Source organism: Colobus angolensis, unplaced genomic scaffold, assembly GCF_000951035.1.
Source record: "Colobus angolensis palliatus isolate OR3802 unplaced genomic scaffold, Cang.pa_1.0 Scaffold36, whole genome shotgun sequence".
Taxonomy (NCBI): Eukaryota; Metazoa; Chordata; class Mammalia; order Primates; family Cercopithecidae; genus Colobus; species Colobus angolensis.
Window position 1 is genome coordinate 7621905 of NW_012116932.1, and position 22464 is coordinate 7644368.

The window sequence follows — 22464 nt, forward strand, 5'->3', positions numbered from 1 at the left end:
GAAGGAAGGAAGGAAGGAAAAAAGGAGGGAGGGAGGGAAGGAAGGGAGGAAGGAATGAAGGAAGGAAGGAAGAAAGCAAGGAAGGGAGGTAAGAAGGAAGGAAGGCCTGCTGGCTGGCTAATTAATTGTCCCCAAGGAAATGCATATAAACAGATTCTCCATCACTCTCAGTGGTCAAGATAATTTACCTACCCTGGGCTGACTTATAATAACCCAATCTATTCATCTTTCCAGTTATGAACAACTTCACAATATCTTTCTCTTGATTTTTTTCATACACCTTTAGCTTATCCATGTTTAATATTATATTGCAGAAGAATGAGAAACCAGGGCTGTTCTCATCTCATTGGTGTGCCCTTGGCTTTCTCTCAATAAAATGTTTGCAGGGTTTGTATGCTCGCTCTTTAAAAGTTGAAAAGAGAAATTCTTGAGAAAACAAGTAACCAACACGCAACCCTAACAGAGTCTGGGGCTGACATTTGCAGAAGGTCTTGCTCCCTATTTGACTTCCCAAACTTTGTAAGAGAAGTAGGTGTGTAAACCAAGGAAGTTTTACTTCCTTATGATGATCAAATAGAGGCGGACTCCACTGGCAAAGAGAGCCTTGCAAGGTCTTTGCCTCTTTTGAAGGACCTAGAATATCTTATGATATCAAATGTCTGTTGCTTTGTATTTATAAAGATGATGACAATGACCCCTGACACAGTGCCCCTGGGTGCTGTGGATAGAATTTTCTCTGATGAGTTTACTGGGACCCCTTGATGCAAATAGAACCCACTTAATAGATAAGGCAATAAATAAGGCAGGGTCTCCTGGCCTCTCCAAGGAGTGACTGTGCTCTCATTGCTTCGAGAGCCCCATCCACACATCAGATTCTCAACAGTGAGAAGCTAAGATAGTTGGGCTTATCAGTCCTTCTAAGTGATAATATCTACTGGCAGGAGATTTTAAACACAGTCATTCAGGATGCCACTTCCTCTGACTTCTCTGGCCTGCTCCTCCCTGTTCTTTATTTTTGGATTAGCAGAAAATGTCAGGATGGCCAGGTATCAGTGACAGGAAGTTTGAGACTACAAAATAATTCCCAAGGTATGTGTAACTCTGAACTCCTCACAAGCTCTGCTTTCATGAGCCTTAACAGGACGGGTGAACAGCTAATCCCTTGATTCAGTGAAAACTATTTCTGATGCTAGGGGAGCCCAGGGTCCAAGGAGAGGCCACAGTGGTCGCACTGACCCACACACCGTTTTCCACTTTGCAGATCATTCCTAGCTATCACTAGACAAGCTTCTCACCATGATAAGCATCCTACACATATGGAATTTCTCAACAAGACATAATTTTTCCTGTAGATTCATGGATTCTGCCGGCACCAAATTCTTATTTGTCACCTGTGAGAGCCATGAAGATACTAATACAGTGGGACTCCCCAGAGGGACACGGACAAGGGTCTACACCCTTTTCCATTCCCCAATCTCCCATAATTTTCAGACCAACCCAAATTCAAATAATCTGTCTTATGGTCTCCTTTCCATCTTTTTATCTCCATAAATTGCCAAGGTGACTTAGACCTGCGTTATCCAATATAATAGCCATCAGCCACATGTGGTATGACGTGCTTGAAATGGGGCTTGTCTTAATTAAGATGTCAAGTGAGCTGTAAGTATAAAATACACAATACATTTCAAAAATGTGATATAAAAAATTTCATGTCTCAATAATGTTTCTATTGATTCCATGTGATAATATTCAGGGCTTATTGGGTTAATGAAAATATACTGTTAAATTTAATTTCAGGCCGGGCATGGTGACTCACACCTGTAAACCCAGCACTTTGGGAGGCTGAGGCGGGTGGATCACCTGAGGTCAGGAGTTTGAGACCAGCCTTGCCAATATGGTGAAACCCCATCTGTACTAAAAGTACGAAAATTAGCCGGGCATGGTGGCGGGCGCCAGTAATCCCAGCTACTCGGGAGGCTGAGGCAGGAGAATCACTTGAACCCAGGAGGCAGAGCGTGCAGTGAGCTGAGATCATGCCACTGCACTCCAGCCTGGGCAGTGGAGTGAGACTCCATCTCAAAAAAATAAAAAATTTTAAAAATTTTTAAAAATTAACTTCATCTTTTTTTTTTTAACTTTTTTATGTGGCTACTAGAAAATGTTAAGTTACATTTACATATGTAGCTTACTCTATATTTCTATTGAATAGCACTGGCCTAGACATTCCAATATCTCAGAGTCCTAATGACTGCTGCATGTACTTGGAAGGGGCCCAAATTTCTTTGTCCACCCATGTGCTTGGAGTTATAGTTCAGGAAAGAGGACCTATGTCCATACCTTCCACCATCTCCTCTTCACTCCACACCTGAAAGAAAGACCTCAGATAGTAAGGCTGTGAGAAATGCTATCATCACTTCCATGGATTTGTAATTCCCATCTCCCGCCTTCAGAACAGAAGTCTCACTTTGCCTTAATTATCATCAAGAAAGGGTTTATACCTTAATAACCAAGAAAGGGTTTGAACCATCGTAGCCCTGGTTTCCCAAATTTAAATGAAGTCACTACTGATTATAAATATGCTCAGCTTCTATGCCTGACATAGAAGCTCCAGAGAGTGAAAGTGAATCTCGACTCTCTTTTTAATCCCCAGGTAGAGAAACGTGTTCAGAGTCTTTACCGTCATAGCCTTTTTAAGACTTAGAAAAGGAGCTGCTCTACTCTCCCTTGCTACTTTGTGTATTTGCCAAGGGATTACACTGTCAAATTAGGGACCACGTGCTTCACTAATAATGTTTTAAAGGCTGGTCTTTGTGAAAAGCAGCTTTGCAAAACCTAGTTATGGAAAAACCAAGGACAGCCAGAACTCTATGGAAGGAGGGGGCCTGTACATGTATCCCAGAGAATAAAAGAGCTGGGAGTCAGTCAGCAGTATTGGGGGTTGGGGATAGTGAAGTACAAATTGTGCCAGGCAACATGTGATTGCTTTTTTCTTCCCTCCCCCCCTTTTTTTTCCTGACAGAAGAAAATTAGTGCTTCAAAGGAATAGAAGTAGATGGAATATTTTCTTGAATTTTAGAGAAGTATTTGACAAATGTCATATGAATCTTATTGAGGGTGTTCACCAAAATTTGCTGAGAGAGTGGGAGGTGGGCACAGTCTGGGAGCATGAAGTGCTGCTGCCCAGGAAAGTGGTGCAGGATGGACAGGCCTTGGGAACAGAGGCCTCCCTGGGGTCCGCACTTCTCACCTGTGCACCCATGGGGATGCCTCTCCAAGACCTTAAACTCTTAATATATCTTAAACTAAAAAATAAATCAGCCAGGCATGGTGGCTAACGCCTGTAATCTCAGCACTTTGGGAGGCCAAGGTGGGCAGATCACCTGAAGCCAGGAGTTTGAGACCAGCCTGGCCAACACGGTGAAACACTGTCTCTACTAAAAATACAAAAAAATTAGCCAAACATAGTGACAGGCGCCTGTAATCCCAGCTACTCAGGAGGCTGAGGCGGAAGAATCTCTTGAACCCGAGAGGCAAAAGTTGCAGTGAGCCAAGATTGTGCCACTGAACTCCAGCTTGGGCGACAGAGTGAGACTCTAGCTCAAAAAAAAAAAAGCTGAAGTTTAAATTTTAAACTCTCAGAACATCATTTTAGCATAGAACTATACCTCTTGATGCTTAAAAATACACACAGAGGCTGGGTGCAGTGGCTCACATTTATAGTCCCAGTACTTTGGGAGGCCGAGGCAGGGAAGATCACCTGAGGTTCGAGACCAGCCTGGCCAACATGGCAAAGCCCTGCCTCTACTAAAAATACAAAAATTAGCTGGGTGTGGTGGTGGGCACCTGCAATCCCAGCTACTCGGGAGGCTGAGCCAGAAGAATTGCTTGAACCTGTGAGGCAGAGGTTGCAGTGAGACGAGATCGCGCCACTGCACTCCAGCCTGGGTGACAAGAGTGAAACTCTATCTCAAAAAAAAATTAAAAAATTAAAAAATTAAAAAAATTTTTTAAAACCACACACACAGAAATTTTCATATAAGAAACAGAATTAATATGCATTTGATGAAAATTCACTGCATGGAATTTCTGGTGTCTTGTAGCCATGTATTCCAGTAAATGGATTTCTATATTTTTCATTGCAAAACAAATCTAGTCAGCTCCCTGATTTCTGTGTCACCCCCCATCTCCAGTCCAATTAGCCTGTTTATTTCTGAAACCCAGCACCTGCACCCAAAGTGCCAGCATGGGGCGTGAGCGGTGAAGGGGTGTTACACATTCTTCTGCTAGAAAATGAGACCAGTGTCAAGGGTGGAAGATCGAGTTTGAGGAGGAAAGATGAGTTCTGTTTCAGGTTTGAGGCTTAGAGTTGGCTCTAGAGATTGACACTTTGAAGCTATCACCATTCAGATGCTGGTAACAGCCACAAGAACTCACGAGATGGCCACAGTGTGGGGTGGGGGCCGCAGGTAGAACCCAGGGTTAGGAAGTTGTGGTCAGAGGATGGAGAGCCCAGGAGCACAGTGTCATGACAGCCATCCTAACTGTGAGTGCTAGAGTGCAGGGGGCCGCTAGTGTGGCAAAGGGATGTGCTCATAGGAGGGCAGTGTCCACACGATGTAGTAATGACTCTTACTGGTCTTGGAGAGAGTCCTCCGAGTGAAGTAATCAAGAAGCAGAAGCCAGAGTTTAGTTTTCTTTTATTATCTATTAAGCATGTTATCCGATGCCACTAATTATTTCTATTGGTGTGGATGGTTAGGACTTAATATCTAATAGCATCTACCAATGTCAGGTTTCTAGTTTTGACAATATTCTATAGTTATATAAAATGTTATTATTGAGGGAAGCTGAGTGAAAGGGACCTAGGAACTCCATGCTATTTTTGGAACTTATTGTGAGTCAAAATATTCCAAAGTAAAAACTATTTTAAAAAGAATTATTATGGAAAGTCATTTCCAGAGACTCATGCTCAGCCCCAGACACAGGGTCCTGTACTCACAGACTCTCAGTCTCCCCAAAGGGCAAAGGCTTTCCCCTCCACTCACCCCTGAACTATCTGTTCTCGGCGGGCCTGGGCTAGAGTGAAATAGCAAGGACTCCAGAGTCTACTGGCATAGGCTGTAAGAGTATTGATGATGCTAGCTCATCCCCTTGGAGGCAGTGTTGAGCCTCTATTGGTGCCACGGATGTGACCTGGAGCCCCATCATGCGATAGAGTTCCAGGGTTGGCATGACTCAGCGAGGGCATGCGTGTGTCCCTTCCCTCCACACTGCACTGTCATGACCACTCACCAAGGATCTGCTTTGTCTCTTTCACTTTCAGGACGCTTCCATTGCACACAGATTCCACGTGATGAGAGAGAAACACCCTGAAAAATTCAACAGCAGGTAAGTTGCAGGCCCGACTGCACTGCCACCCACCCAGTGTGGCCCTGGCGGAACAGAGCCCTTTCACCTGCTCTCCGGAAATGTTCCCAGCCAGGGCCTCCAGGGACTTGGCCTTCCTGCCACATTGCCGGAAGGAGGGTTTCCATTTCCAAGAAAAAAAAAAATTCAGAAACTTGGCACAGGCTAACTGCCTGTCCTCTCCCAAAAGATCTGTGCAAAGGGAGGGGCTGGGAAGCAGGAGGTGGGTATGAAGGGCCTGCTTTTGCAGGGGAGGAGGTGGGAGGGTATCTGCCCTTGGCTAACTGGAACCCCCTCCTGAGTCTCTTCTGCTTCCTAGTAGAGCGCTTCCAACCCCAGCCCCTGATGATTCTTTTGTGGAAGGGTGGGGAGGCTGGAAGAGACCCTAGCTTCTGTCGCGCTCAAATGGGAGGAGGTGGCAGCTCCAGGGCTTGGACCCGGAGGACTAGGGGCTTGGACCCGGAGGACTAGAAGGGTGTCTCCTTTGCCTCCCCCGACAGCAGAGGGCAGCAGCAGAGAGGTACCTGCAAAGGCCGGAGACCCAGAACCCACTAAGTCCCAGCCTCAGCCTGGGCACTCTGTGAACTTGCCAAGTTAGGTTCAGAAATGAAAGGAAAGAGGAAACGAGGTCATTTGCAAACGAAAGCAAACCCTTCTTCCTTGTAGGAGAAAATTTGCCAGAACTGAGTTGTGACTAACATATAGCTACCCTTTTCTCCCTCCTTCCTTCTTTCTCTCTTTCTTCTCATTGGTTAATTTTCATTCTTTCTTTCTTTTTCTTTGCTGTACTATTTCAAGATGACCACTCTTTCGACACTGTTCCCACCCCAGCCCTAGGTAGGTGGGGAGGAGGATAGATAATGATTTGAACGTTGTCTTTGAACCTGAAGATGTTGACTTTTGTTAGGCCACAGAATTGTCTTTATTTATTTATTTTTTTATTTTATTTTATTTTTTATCTATGAGACAGAATCTCATTCTGTCACCCAGGCCAGAGTGCAGGGGCACAATCTTGTCTCACTGCACCCTCCTCCTCCCGGGTTCAAGCCTTTCTCCTGCCTCAGCCTCCTGAGTAGCTGGGACTACAGGCGTGCGCCATCATGCCCGGCTAACTTTTGTATTTTTAGTAGAGATGGGGTTTCACTATGTTGGCCAGGCTGGTCTCGAACCCCTGACCTCAAGTGACCTGCCCTCCTCGGCCTCCCAAAGTGCTGGGATTACAAGCGAGAATTGTCTTTAAAAGAGAGGTTAGAGCGTTCACTGAAGACATTCATTTAAAGCCCAGTACCCATCATTTTCAGCACTTGCCATTTTCACTCCTACTCTTTGTCCTGACTCCACAGCCTAAGAAGTCAACCAATAAGAAGGAGGTCTTTTTAGAGGTCAGATACTGAACACTGCAGCTTCAGGAAGAGTGATCTGTGGGATCTGATAGTAGCTGAATGAACCTTTTAGGAAGTGCATCCTATCACAGCGTCTTGGTCTCACACACACAGACTCTACACACTCACGGCACGCTAGGAACACGTGTACTTCCAGCCCCTGACACTGTAGTCACAAACGTACAGTTCAGGTGATCTCCTCTAACAGTCTTTTGCACTCCCAGATACACACAAACCACTTTTTTAAAAAGTACTCCTCTTCAACCCATTCCTCAGACTTTTAAAGTCCTCTTTCCACACAAGTACCATTTTTTTCTTTCCCGTGGCATCTCACTCTGTTGCTCAGCCTGGAGTGCAGTGGGGCAATCTCGGCTCACTGCAACCTCCACCTCCTGAGTCAAGTGATTCTCCCGTCTCAGCCTCCCAAGTAGCTGGGATTACAGGCGCCCGCTACCACACCTGGCTGATTTTTGTATTTTTAGTAGAGACAGGGTTTCACCATCTTGGCCAGGCTGGTCTTGAACTCCTGACCTCAAGTGATCTGCCCACCTCAGGCTCCCAAAGTGCTGGAATTACAGACTTGAGCCACCGCACCCGGTCTCACACAAGTATCCTTATACATACTCATGCACATGTACCATACACTTGTGAAAGCCATGGGGCTCTGTTCATTCATTCATCCATTCATTCAACAGATCTTTTGAAAACATAATGCACACCAGGCACTGTTCTACAGGCGTTTTGGACAGACCCGTGTAGGGGACTCACAGCCTGGTGCTGGAAACAGGCTGGAAAGCAGATGTGCAGAATGGTTTGTGTTAAGGGATGTGACTAGAAGTGACCTATGGGAGCAAAAACCAAGGACATGAAACGTGGCATGGAGGGTTTTCCAGTGACAGAGATGCCTGAACCAAGACACAGAAAAAAAGGAGGGCAACACAGGGAGAAGGAAGCAAATGTACGAAAGGACACGAAGGAGTGAGAGGGTACAGTACTGTGGAAGAGCAAGATGTTCAGTGTGATCAGTTGTATGGTCTCGGCAGGGGAAAGAAACCAAACCTCTGTAATTCCCAGAAAGCAAGGAAGCAGAGGGAGGGAGAAATTTCTCCATATGCCAAAAATCAATAGTCAGGCCAACATATGACATAAATAGAGCAATCATCCATCACCCACATGATTAAGTACAATTAGAAAGACATCTAACAGAAAAAAAAAAAAAAAAGATTGTAGTGTGAATTTTAATGCAAAGTATGAACAAATTCACTGTGATCTGTAGAACTGTTTTTCCTTCTCCCTTCCGAGATCCCATAAACAAGACTACTCTTTGAGGGTAGGTTCTCACCTCACTCTTCATCTGATTGAGGTCAAGGTAGCATGGGTGACATGGTGACAGGCACATGGATTTGCACGTAAACCTGTGTGCTTGCCTAACATCTGAAGACAGAAGGGCTGAAGTAGCACCTATTTCACAAGGTCACCAAATGCTTCCTATGAGGAACTTTGCATACATACTGCTTCTACCCTGCCTATTCGCCCATGTCTAAAATACCCAGGAGTGCCCAATTTGTCCACTGAGAGGCAGGCAAGCAGCCATTTTCTTCAGGCTTCCTTATTTAGCATTGGAGATGGTTTTAAATAGGCAGGTGGTTGTTGCCATGGTTACCCCATTACACCAGCGGCTAAACTTAGGAAGGGCCGCAAGGGATAGGAAGAAAGCTTGATACCCAGGATTTGGAAATGTAAACGGTATTATCAAACAAGGCTTATTTTACTCAGCTTAACTTAGGTTCTCCAAAGAGTAGTTACTGCTTGGCTGGAAATTCTTTGCCATTACTGCCCAGGTTTGGACTCAGGGATAACCTTGAGGTTAAATCTTGGGAGTTGTCATTGCTGTGTTTTGTTCTGTTTTGTTTTGTTTTGTTTTGTTTTCAGCATGGGAGAGTGACTAGTCAGGGCTAGAACTTACCAGGAAACTGGAATCATTCACATTGCTGATTCGCTTTTCTTGGCTATTCTAACAAGAATTCTTAATCTGGGACCCAAGGGCTTCACGGGTTTTGAGAACACCTTGAAATTGTACTAAGGTATTGAATGTATTTTTCTGCAGAGAATGTCCATAACTCTCAGAAGATTCTTAAAGGAACCTATACTCCCCAAATGTTTAAAAGTCACAGGTCTGAGGACTCTTTGAATCCTAAGAGGCATCAAATTATGACTCAAATGTTGGGGTTTCAGGAAATTCTTCCTCCATGGCCTCTCTATATAGGTTGTTACCAGGGAGGATAGTAGATTCCAGAAAACCAAGTTATGTTCTCTGATGGAATAGTTTCATTAATGGAGCAAGAACCAGAACCGAGGAGGCAGGAATATGAGCCATGTGTGATGGACAAAAAAGAAAAGGCCTTTCAGGACAGAGATGGGGTTATTTTTTGCCCTGTCTACCTCCTAGTTATCGATAGGCTAATTATTAATTGCTAATTGAGGAACAATTAATGTTAGGGAGATTATCATCTCACTGTTGGCATAAAGAACAAAAGAGAAATTCGATTCAACTGAGATTCTGAAGTGTTTGAAAGTGATCTGGAATAAAGGGCGCATAAGACATGGCCCCTGCCTTCAAAGAAGTCATAGTCTAGCAAAAGAAAAGGAAAAATAGTGCTCAAATATTTTTTACAAAATTATTTTAACATATAAGGTGGTTACATTTCACAGGTGATACAGTATACAGGAAGTTGTATAATATATAAGAACTTATTAATGGTCATATCCCAAACATCATTTGCAAATGAATTGTTTTCTTTTTGGGGGGTATTTTTGGTCGTGTTTTTTTTCTTTCTTTCTTTTAGAAAGAGTCATTCTGTTGCCCAGGCTGGAGTGCAGTGGTGTGATCTTGGCTCAATGCAAACTTTGCCTCTCGGGTTCAGGTGATTTTCCTACCACAGCCTCCCGAGTAGGTGGGATTAAAGGCATGCACCACCATGCCTGGCTAATTTTTTTTCATATTTTTAGTAAAGATGGGGTTTCACCATGTTGGCAAGCCTGGTCTTGAACTCCTGACCTCAAGTGATTTACCTGCCTTGGCCTCCCAAAGTGCTGGGATTACAGGCGTGAGCCACCACTCCTGGCCAAATTGGTTGTTTTAAGTGTAGCAATAGTGTTAAAGGGGAACCTAACTAAGAACTGTTATCATTTTTTTTAGCTCCTCCTAGCAATATTGTTAAAGGGAAACCTGACTAAGAACTGTTTCATTTTTTAGCTCCTCCTAAATGCCAAGTGGTGAACTAGGGTCTTAAATACATTAAATTATTTAAATCACAAAACAACCTTACAAGATAAACATTAGCATTCCCATTTACAGATAAAGGAACTGACGCTGGAAGAAACTAAGTCAACTAACAAAAGTCATATATTTTTTAGGCAGTGGGGCTAATTTAATTTCTGACCTAGCTCTTCACTCCTGAGTTCAAGCTCTGTTTCCTGCAACTGCTATCTCCCATGGATTTCATTGAGCAAGCACTGATGTATACCAGACACTCTGATAAGTACTTTATACATCATCCCACTCATTGCTCACAATAACATGCAAGGGTAAGTGCCACTGTCCCCATATTAGAAATGAAGGAACTCAGGCTAAGGAGGATGGAGTTATCTTTGGCATCATCTGCTTTTATGGATTGTCTCTATGGGAAAATGCCTGCTCAGTTCCAAAGGGGAGGAGAACAGGTACACCATCCAGTCATACATTGTATGGTGTGAGTATCCTCCCTGTTTGCATGTCCACAGCAAGGAGCAGGACTGGCTATATGATCTGTGTGGCCCAGTGCAAAAGTAAAAAGGTGAGGCCCCTTCTTCAAAAATTATTATGAATTTCAAGCCAGTGACAGCCAAGCATTAAACTAAGCACTGAGCCCTCTTAAGTGTGGGGCCCCGGGGTCCACGTCTCACACCTGTGAGCTGGCCCTGCCTGGCAAGGAGAGAGGAATTAATAAAAAGAAGACACATTTGCCAGTAGTCATGGAGTAGGGTGTTTGCAATAAAGTCAAAAGAATGGAGGAAAGAGGGTTTCAACTTAGAGAGAAGGAGAGGAACTCTCAGTCCCACAAAGAGGCAGCAGTCAGTACTAGCAGAGGAGCCAAGAATCCCATCAAAGTCTTCCAGATAGCCAAACCCCAGCCCACCATGAAGTTTCCAGATTAAGTCTCCATGAAGAGTTTTGCAATATGAAATCTATAGATAAAAACCACCTAATTCTAATGTCACTGTCAGTGAGTGTCTAGAAAGAGAAGTCTAACCATGGAATGTTTTCATTGTTGGTTAGAAACTCAAGAGTACTTGAGGAATGTGTTATTCTAAACCTGTTGAGTGTATCCACTTGACTATGTCCCTCAGCAGTTGAGGCTGAAGCAAGTTATTTCCTGTTAGACCCTTCAAAGGGACCGAAGCAGTGCTTCATTCCTACTAGAAGCTGACCACCTTTATCAAAAGCCCTTGACTAATTAACAGGTTCTGAAATATTAGCTTTCTTGGAGCAGGTCCCATGGAGTCACTGATGAGGGGCTCCCCAGAAGCCCTAATGTAGCTTGAGTTTTTAAGAGGTTGGAAATATACCTTGTAAATAACTAAGCACTTAGTAACTATTTATAGAAGAAGGCAGCAGGGTATAGAGTAAGTTGGCATCAAAACTTGGCTTTGCCACTTATTAGCTATGTGACCTTGGGAAAGTTAATCTTCTTAATCCTTTGCTGCCTCTTTTGAAAATCTTGCAATGTTGCTATAAGTATTTAGTGACATAATACCTAAGTTTTCATAATACATAGTAGGTTCGCCATAAACATTTGTTGTTGAATATCATTAAATAACAAACTTTGCCTTACACTGACAATAAAGTATTGACAATAAATGGATTTTTTTTAATGGAGTGGCAAATAGGATTCAGTTATCATAGAATCAATGCTCCATTGACATGGTTTTAACCTGAAAAGTTGGAGGAGACCCCAGCAGTGATGCATTGAATCTGCCCAAATCCTTCTCTTGGGGTTGGAAATATGGCACCAGTTTGGTTGGTTTGGATTCTGCAGGACAGAAGGTCTAGAGGAAATCCCCTTCACTGACTCCATGGAGGTCCGAGACACGGAGGTTGGGGATCTGAACACTAGAGATTCAAAGTCCAGTGCCAAGTTCAGGCTAGCAGGATCAAGGGAGGGGGTCACAGACCCCAGGTGAAATGGTATCAGGAGGAACAGGGCAGGAGTGAGTAAAGGAGAGTGGCAAGACAGATTCCATGGGCTCTCTGGGTGCTTCTGGCTTACTAGCAGGGGTCATGGACTGCATGACAGGTAGGCAAGTGGCCCTGTGGTCAGATGCTGGGGATATGACTACCCCTCCCTCACGGATACTTCTTTCCCCTCACCCACCATGTACCTCTCCCCAACCCTGACCTCAGATAAAGACAGAGATGTTCTGTGGAAAACCAAATAGAAACTGACAAAGCTCAAGTCATACAGTTCTGAAAATGAAAGGAAGGGTTTCCTGTCTTGAATACCTGCAGTATGCTCTACCGTCACAAGCATAAAATATATCACAATTTACATAAGATTTTCTTCTTATATCTAAAAATGAAACTCTTCTAAGTTGTTCTTTCCTGGCGCCCTGTGAGGTAGCCCACTATTACAACCCAGATGTGTGACTCTCTCAAGGCATAAAGGTTCAACAGCAGCAAATATAGCAAAGTTAAAAATCCTTGCCATCAAAGTCTTCATTCTGTGCCCTGAATTGGGCTTTGCCTCTCTTCATCTAATATTTGGCACTTCAAAAAAGACCTGCTGTAGGTAGCCAGAGGTCCAGACTGTCTGCACCTGCTTCCCTCAATATAGCAAACTATTTTTCTTAAATATCTGGGATTCAGAAAAGCCCCAAATGAATTTAATTGTGGCATTTTATATGTTTTTTCTTATTCCTGTAGGTATTTATAAAGAAATGCAAACCTTATGTTTTGTGTTCAAGAACCTTTGACTTTCAAGTCAATTCTGACAGAGCAACTGACTTAATTACTTGAATGTTTAGATACTAAGCCACAAAAATGTTTTTTCCCCCACCCTCCCCACCCCTCTTTGGGAGAGATGCAGATAGTAAAATGAATGAAATATGGGTTCATGTTTTTTTCATCAGATGCTCATTACACAACTGCAGAAGTCCAGGGTTTGTTGTTGTTGTTGTTGTTGATGATGATTGTTTATAGTTAAGCCTTGTTTATTCGCAGAAATAAGGGGATCATCTAAAGTGGTGGATGATCAAAGATTTTGGGAGTCTGTTATTAATATTTGTGTGCAGTTCTCTCTGCCCTAACGTTCACAGTATTTTAAATAATATGATGAAATCACATTGACTCTTAACAATCCCTTCATTTTCCTCCTGGGTCCCCAGTCCGCGTGGGGACAGACAGTACAACCTCTCAACTGTTGCACAGCAGCAGCCTGTGGCGTCTCAAGCCTCCCTACAAGGTTACCCACTGGCCAGAACCGTTTCTTTCTGTAACTTAATGGACTTTTCTTCTAGCCCCTGCCAGACTAGAACAGGAAAGGTCTTATTCATGTCAACAAAGAGTAGAATCAGTTTGTGATCATACCAGAAGGAACTTGAAAGCACGCTATGTTTTCAAGACTATAGGCCAGATAATCACAAAGTTATCAGTATTTACTGACTGATTGATTTCTAGAAATATTTCCATCGAAGAGCTCAAGATGTAGTATGTAATCAAGCCCACAAGAGTTGAGACTAGCACGATAACCTTATGAAAGAAAATCAAAGCACACAAATTCAAAGTAAGGTAGGAACTGACTGGATCCTAACGTGAGGGTTGACAGTCTGCATACTTTCCAGAAGGGAGTGGTTGAGAAGGTGCTAGAACTTTAGATGTCTTCGAAGGAAAGGCTGAATCTGGAATTGTTTCACCCAAAGAAGAGAAGCCTTAGAGAGGAGTGATTATTGGCCTCAAATATTTAAAAGGCTTTTCTTATAAAGCAGGAATTGTGTTATTTTGCACAATAAATCAATGAAAAGGTGAAAAGGTGACTGGAATGCAAGACTGGGTTGAGCCCCAAATAGGACATCAATTCTACTGGTCAGAGGCATCCTCAAGTGCAGTGAGCTATTGGAGAAGGTGATGAGTTTTCATGTTTTGCGTTCAAGCCCATTTTAGCGATCATTTTGGAAGCAAGTGCCCAATAGGAGAGGTTCCATGATCAGACAACCTGGATTCAAATCCGGGAGTCCTCATTAACCACCATGTGTGACCTTGACCAAGTTACTCTTCCTAAACCTCAGTCTGCTCACCTGTAAAACTGGGTTATAATATTATATGAGTTTCCTATTGTTGCTGTCATGAGCTGCCACAAACTTAGTGACTTAAAACAACACTACTGGCCAGGCGCAGTGTTTCACGCCTGTAATCCCACCACTTTGGGAAGCCGAGGCAAGCGGATCACGAGGTCAGGAGATCAAGACCATCCTGGCTAACACGGTGAAAACCCGTCTCTACTAAAAATACAAAAACAAAATTAGCCGGGTGTGGTGGCAGGCACCTGTAGTCCCAGCTACTCAGGAGGCTGAGGCAGGAGAATGGCGTGAACCTGGGAGCTAGAGCTTGCAGTGAGCTGAGATCACACCACTGCATTCCAGCCTGGGCAAGAGAGCAAGACTCCGTCTCAAAAACGACAACAACAACAAAAAAACCAGCACTGCTATATTACAGTTCTGGAGGTCAGAAGTCTGAAATAGGTGTCACTGGGCTAAAATCAAGGTACTAAAATCAAGGCTAACATTCCTTTCTGGAGGGTCTGGGGAAAAAGCTGTTTCCTTGCCTTTTCCAGGCATCACCACTCTTTGGCTCCTGGCCCCCTCCCATTGTTGAAGCCAGCAGTGGCCAGTCAAGTCCTTCTCATATAGCATTCCTCTGACATTCTTTCTCCTGCCTCCCTCTTCCACTTATGAGAACGCTGATTGCACTGAACCCACCCAGATTATTCAAGATCCTCTCCCCATCTCAAGGTCAGTTGACCGGCAACTTAAACTCCATCTGCAACCTAAATTCCCCCTTTGCCATGTAACCTAGCATACTCACAGGCTCTGGGGATCAGAACGTGGACATCTTCAGGGCATTGTTCTGCCTGCTAACCTCATAGGCTTATTTCAAGGATCTAGTGGAACAATGCACTTAAAGTGTTTATTGCAGAGTCGGGCACATCAGTGGTAGCTATTATGATTGTTATTAATATTCTTATTAAAAAGAGATCCTATATCAGATAATAATCATGTTAGATGATTCAGAAGCCCTTAAAACTCTGAATATTGGTGATTATCTAATATAGGCAGATAATTTAATATTAAATAGGGTGTAAGTCATCAATGTAGAAATATATGGAATTATTTTTCTTGTCATTTCTCTTAATTAAAAGTTTTTCAGTAAAATATCAATATATTTATCATTATGTGATTTAATAATACATCATAAGTATTATTATATAGCACATTGCAATATCATTATAAATAATTTGGAACATTCAGAAAACTTAAAGTAAGAAAAAAAACCAGTCACTCATAGTCCCATCATGGAGAAACACAATATTGCCATTTTGGTGCATTATAGCAGTTAACTTGATATATATACCTTAAAATATTTGTGATAAAGTGTTTTTGTAAAGCTATACATACCATTTTTAAAATAATTTTTCTTTATATAAGTCATTGAGTCTCATTGTAAAAAAAAATCATATTTTTCATCCCCTCGTCCAAAAAATAAACACTCAGCACTATAACATATTTTCTTTCAACACTTTAATTGCACAATTTTATTGACTTAGGATCACGCTGTAAACACTAGTTTAAAACATTATTAACATAGTAGCATTTATAGGTTATGAAGGGAAGATGATAGAAAGGAACTGAATGGAGTGAGTTCATCAGCGGTAGGAGTTTTATTGGTCTTTTCCAATTGAAAAGTCCCAATGCTTTGGTTCAGTCATTGAGTGCTTTAAAGATACCGTTATCCATGTCCCTTCACAGTTGAAATAACTATTTCATATGTTATGCAGCTCTACTATTGCACAGGGTAATGAAAAATATTTTATCCTTTCAACACGATTCTGGGTCCTGTCCATAGTTTTGCTGTATCTCAAAAGAACCAGTTTGTGGTTTTTTTTTTTTTTTTTTTTTGGAGACGGAGTCTAGCTCTGTCGCCCAGGCTGGAGTGCAGTGGCGCGATCTCAGCTCACTGCAAGCTCCGCCTACCGGGTTTACGCCATTCTCCTGCCTCAGCCTCCCGAGTAGCTGGGACTACAGGCGCCCGCCATCTCGCCCGGCTAGTTTTTTGTATTTTTTTTAGTAGAGACGGGGTTTCACCGTGTAGCTCAGAATGGTCTCGATCTCCTGACCTCGTGATCCACCCATCTCGGCCTCCCAAAGTGCTGGGATTACAGGCTTGAGCCACCGCGCCCGGCCACTCTGACCATCAGAGATAGCAAGAGTTGCCTTCTGAACTACGCAGTAACATCGTTTTTGTTTTTATTTTTGTTTTTTTGAGATGGAGTCTCTCTCTGTCACCCAGGCTGGAATCAGTGGCACAATATCAGCTCACTGACATGGCCGCCTCCAGGATTCAAGCAACTCTACTGCCTCAGCCTCCTGAGTAGCTGGGATTACAGGCATGCGACACCACGCCCGGCTAATTCTTTTTCATTTTTAGTAGAGAGAGGGTTTCATCATGTTGGCCAGGCTTGTCTCAAACTCCTGACCTCAGGTGATCCAACCACCTCGGCCTCCCAGAGTGCTGGGATTACAGGCGTGAGCCACCGCATCTGGCCTAGTATAGTTTTTAAAGCATGAATAACCATGTCATTTACTAAAGTGTTTAGAAAGATGGTTTTCCCAATGTAATCAGTTCTGCTCCAACCCATACCAAACAATAGTAGCCATCATTTATTGAGAGCTTTCAAGGATCTCATGTACATTATTTTTAACTGGCACAACTCACCAAGTGTAAGTATAATTGATCCATCTTACAGATGAGAAAAGTGAGGCTCATAGAGAAAATGGAACTTGCTCCAGACCACACTAGTTACTAGGGAAGCTACCATTCGCATCTAGGCCTGTCTACTCCACAACTCCTCTTGCCCTGCCACACCTTCCCTGCCTCTCCATGTGCCCAGTTTTGTGCCCCATGACCAAAGATGCACCCAAAAAAAGACTAGAAAAGAGCCACAGATATGATTATAGGATCAATGAGACAGCCACAAGTCATCCAAAATCACTTTTCCTGGAGAGAAACAGAGAATGTGCTGGGAATGGGCCTCAAGTGTGTGAAGGGTTCACAACAGGAAATAGTGACTACTCCTCCTTACTCTTCATCTCAGTTCAGGAAAGAATGAGAGAGGGAAAAAATGTGCTCTAAAATTAAAGAATTGTCTTTTGGATGGGAGCAGGAATCTTCTGGCCTGGAGACATATTAAAGACTGAAATGAGTTATTGAGAGTAGCTTTGGAATATCTTGCAAAGGCTTCCAAAAACAGAGAGTTCCATTCATCTGGGATGATAAACACACCACCTTCTCTGAGCCCAGGGGTGGACTCATTGCACCCACCAGGTCGCTACCCAGGTGGGAGCTTTCTGCCTCCCATTCCACAACTGACCAAGCTGCACTGTTTAACTGCATAATTTTCTTTACTTGTGAGACCGCTTGCCCCCTGTGCTCCTCGGTTCCCAATTGGTCCCCAAGATGTCCCATCCTCAGGATTTCCTCAGCCACCCTCTGGCCCATCTCGATGCCCTTCCCACTCAGGCCCACCCTGCCTGGAGCTGTCCGTTAGTCTCCCTGAGATAGGTTTGTGGTCCTGTTGCTGCCACACAAACACCTACTTCCACCAGCCCCATCCCGTGTTACATCCCATGCTTGCATTTAGCACCCTTTCTAACATTCTCCTCTTCAAACACCAGCCTCAGCTTCTTGCTTGCATGCTCCGTTACTCTCACCTTCCCCACACCACTGCTCTCAGGCCCCCAATCCCTCAACCTAGATGACAATCTCCTCTTGTGGCCTAGTCATCACTTGTTTCAAAATGCAGCACAGAATATTCTGAACCAACCTAATTGACCAACCCATTTTGTACTCCACTTTCTCTTAGACTCCATCTCCAATGTTCTTTTGTTGTTGTTTTGTTTGTTTGTTTTTTGAGATGGAGTCTCGCTCTGTCACCCAGGCTGGAGTGCAATGGTGTGATCTCAGCTCACTGCAGCCTCCACCTCCCAGGTTCGAGCAATGCTCCTGCCTCAGCCTCCCAAGTAGCTGGGACTACAGGCGCCTGCCACCACTCCTGGCACATTTTTTCATTTTTAGTAGAGACGAGATTTCACCACGTTGGCCAGGATGGTTTTGATCTCCTGACCTCGTGATCCGCCCGCCTCAGCCTCCCAAAGCACTGGGATTACAGGCATGAGCCACTGCACCCGGCCCATCTTCAATGTTTCTGACACATTCTGTCCCACTTTGCTGTGCCCTCTTTGTCTTCTATAATTTATTGTTTGGGATGCTAAACTACTGTTATGTCTCCAACTTGTTCATAAGCTTTCTCACTTGGAGAGGAGTCTGACTCTCTTCGGGATCCACTGAACTAAATCCAGAAGGGTGGTGCCAAGCATGTTTCTTCATTCAGCCAAAATGCATTGAGCATCTATTTGTGTTAGCATCATGCTAGGTCTGAGAGGGACAATGGAGCACCACAGCCCCTGCTTTTTAGGAGTTCGTGGGTGTAGCTGGGAAGATGAGCACATATAGAAGTTAATACCAACTGTATCAGTGTGCTGGGCTGCCATAACAATGCACCACAACTGGGTGGCTTAGAACAGCAGGAATTTATTTGCTTGTGGTTCTAAAAACTGCATGTCTGGCCTGGCGCGATGGCTCAGGCCTGTAATCCCAGCACTTTGGGAGGCCGAGGCAGGCGAATCACTTGAGGTCAGGTGTTCAAGACCAGCCTGGCCAACATGGTGAAACCCCATCTCTACTAAAAATACAAAAATTAGCCGGGCATGGTGGCGGGCTCCTGGAATCCCAGCTACTCGGGAGGCTGAGGCATGAGAATCGCTTGAACCCAGGAGGCGGAGGTTGCAGTGAGCCAATATCATGCCACTGCACTGCAACCTGGGTGACAGAATGAGACTCTGTCTTAAAAAAAGAAAAAAAAGCTACAAGTCTGAAAGATGTCAGCAGGGTTGACTCCTTCCCCAGGCTCTGAGATAGAATGATTTCTATGCCTCTCTCCTTGCTTCTAGTGGTTGCCAGCAGTCTGACATCCTTAGCTTGTAGATGTATCAATCATGCCAATCTTTGCCTCCATCATCACACTATTGGAGAGACCGGAGGTTCCCGGGTGGAGTGAAAAGGCAGCAGGGAGCAGTTGCAGCAAATCTCAGTGGTCTGTACGAGATTTTGCATCTTATCCTGGGAATGGGTGAGTGGATAGTGAGGGTATCCATCAGTAAGTGCTTTTTGAATAGATTAATGAAGGAGTGGCTTACCTTTCAAAGTATTTCTGGAGCAAAACTTTCAGGGCTCCTAGAAACACTGGGACTTTAAGATACTGAACCTTGCTGAAATGTTAGAATAGTACAGACAGAGTGTTAGTCAGAAAGACCCAGAAAAGAGGCAATCCCTGTGGGGAGACAGAAGGAAGAGGGGCATCAAGAGAGAGATGAAGGAGCCAGCTCTGCTGCCCTGGAGGAGTCAGTACACATCAGGGCTAGAAAAACTGGAAACCAGCGACAGAGCTTTCTTATAAACCCTGAGCTTTAAAGCATGCTATTTGGTTGTGAAGTAGAAATCCATATTGAAAAAAAGAATCCACATGTCTTTCTCTCTTCCCCACCACCAAGTTGCCCTTCAGGGAGAGGGCAACTTAGGTGGCTTTTAAACTTAGTTTAACATGTCTCTTTGTTTTTATATCCAGAAAAAATACTGTCAGAGTTTATTGGCCTTCTATTGTACTTTGCTAATTAAAACTTCAGAAAATTGTTGCCCTTTTGCATAAGGGTATTTTGGTGATACAACAGAGTCCATATCTGTATTTAGAGCTGATATGATTAGCATATTCAGTCCTCCATATTTTCTTTAAACTTTTCATAATTGCATGCATTTTATTATGAAGAAATTGAAAAACAAGGCAAAAAGGTAATAGATGTTCTCAGAAAAGATTCAAGTGATTAATTTTAATTCCCCATTTAAATCAGCATTTACTGCAAAAAAAAGCTGTAATGCACTTATTATTGGGCCAAAGGAAATTTCGAAAGCAAGCTTTCACTGTACTTATCAGGAAACGCAGTAACTCTCTTCCGTGAAATAAGTAAGTTATTTCACAGAAACCCTGAACAAATGGCTTTACAACTCTGTTACGCCAGGTCATGTCACTGTCATGTGAAATACAGACACAAATTCCTGAGTTTCATTGCATTCAACATCAAAAGAACTCAGTTTCAGCCCTTACTCTGCCTCTTACTTACTGTGTGCCATTGGGAAGTTTACTCGCTTCTCTCATTCCTAATGTTCTGATGTATAAAATGGAAATTACAACTGCCTGACAAGGTGCCTGTAAGAATTAGAGTAGATAAGTCAATGGGTTTGAAGTTTATCAGGTATTGGTATGAAGCTATTGATTACTACGGAGATTTGTATGGAGAACATGCAGCAGTATGTGAGAATCCATTGTAGAATCTCTAATTTTAGTGCACGCTGTCATGGTTCCTGTCTGTAATAGTAACTTATAGACTCCTAGATTTGGATAGGACTTTAGATTTCAACCCCCTTCTCAGTATAAGCATCCCCTCTATAAACACTCCTCCAAAGGGGGTCATCAAATCTTTACTTTGAAGACTATAGATCTCTACTTTGAAGATTGTAGGAGTGTTTAAATTTGAAGGGGGTAGGGGGTACTTACCACTGCACATTTTACTAAGAAGGCATTTTCCCAATCTTCTAATGCTCTTCAATGAAAGAGGGGCTCTTCTCACTTCAAGAATGTACTTATACCTTCAAATTACTAACACAGCAGGGACTTACGTAATTGCTGAATATTCATGCTTATTGAACCTACACTTAGACTGAAATTCTTCACTGTCTAGTAACAAGATGTTTTCTATTCTGTTCAATGGAGTGTCCCTTTAATCCTGAAAGTGGGCCTGTTTGGAGAGCATTCCAAACTGCCAATCAAGCCAAGTACCCTTTCTTGCCTTTGAACTCAATAAGCTGAAAGTGGGTCCGTAATCTCCAGTTTTGGGTTACCATAGAGTAAGAGGGAGTGAGAAAGTCCTGGGTAAATGAAAACCGCAAACTGTTGATCTCAGTGAAACTTTTATTGGAGCTCTCAACACAATGTTGTAATTAGTCAGGTTCCCCCTTTCCTCTTCTGTACCACCTTGCCCCTGAACTTGGATGGGGAGAGGGGGAGCGGCTGCATATAATCACGGTTTCTGTGGGTATATGCAGGGTTGGGGTGGAGATGACACCACAGGATGCCCTCTGATTTGAGCTGACGTTCTGGTTCATGCTTTGTACTCATTTCCCCCTTGGGCCCCATCTCCACAACTGGTAAAAATTGCACTGAAGAAAAATGAAATGGTTAACAGCCAAAGGGTGAGAAAAGAAGAAATTTGAAGGATTGGATAATCTACTTACTAAAGAACTTGTCCCTTAATAATCAAGACTTCGTGGTATAATCTTAAAATTCACAATAATCGTGGTTTGTACAAAGTAGTGAGTTCAGGGAAAAGATAAATGTGAGCTTAGGCTACTTTTCTAGTAGTTAGAGTCAAGTTCATTTCTCAGTGTTCCATAATTGTGGAATAGTTGATCTATCTACCAGGTTGTGCCCTAACTTCCAAACACAGAGCAACTGCGATATTATTTCCCGGAAGAGGTAGATTTGGATGATATTTTACTTCTATGCATGTGATCTTTGCAAATGCCAGTATGATTCATCTCTCACCCTGCTGCAGCTGGTCAGCCCTTGAAATCATACATGTATTAGGACTCATGACCAAAGACACCAGCAGCTCAGACAGGAAGGATCTGAAGAAGAAAGTAGCATAGACACTTTTGAAGCATCTTCCAGGGAAATTCCCAGGGGAAAACTACAGAGGTCTATATGAGGGGTCACAAATCCAAACGCGTGCAGAGGCAGGCAGTTCGTGTAAATGAGAGAAGTGGGTAGATGTGAGGCTCTAGGGAGTGGTGAGAACTCTAGCCTGAGACCTGTGTAAAGGGAGCAGCCAGTTCTCAGTGGCAGTTGATTGTTGCCAGATTGGAAAGCAATCCAGTATTAACAGATCTGATTTCTCAAGAGAAGCTGGGCTTCAGGTGTGTATGTAAAATTTTCCAATTTTAAACACCACTGTGCAAGCCAAATAAACACATTGCCAGACCCCATAAGAGCCTTGGCCCTCCAAGTTGTCACGTGGATGCCCAGGAAATACAATCTTAGGGTTGTGATGGGGGCCAATTGTTTATTTTTCTTTCTTGACCTTGGTCACAAATTATTGGTGCTGTAAATGTGAACTGGTCTCCTGCCGGAGGAGAGAATGAATGGGCTTGAGGAGAATTTAAAAGCATTGACAAAGCGTTCCTAGATGTCATTTA

The 22464-nt window shown here is 43.4% G+C and overlaps 1 protein-coding gene across 4 annotated transcripts in view; it reads left to right on the forward strand.

The window, feature by feature from the left end:
• Positions 1 to 22464, forward strand: part of DGKG (diacylglycerol kinase, gamma 90kDa) — a 214129-nt gene that overhangs the window by 113580 nt on the left and 78085 nt on the right. For all 4 annotated transcript variants that reach the window (XM_011953366.1, XM_011953367.1, XM_011953368.1 and 1 more), the window contains one exon: positions 5324 to 5388. In XM_011953366.1, coding sequence (XP_011808756.1) covers positions 5324 to 5388 — 65 coding nt within the window. The remainder of the gene's footprint in view (positions 1 to 5323; positions 5389 to 22464) is intronic.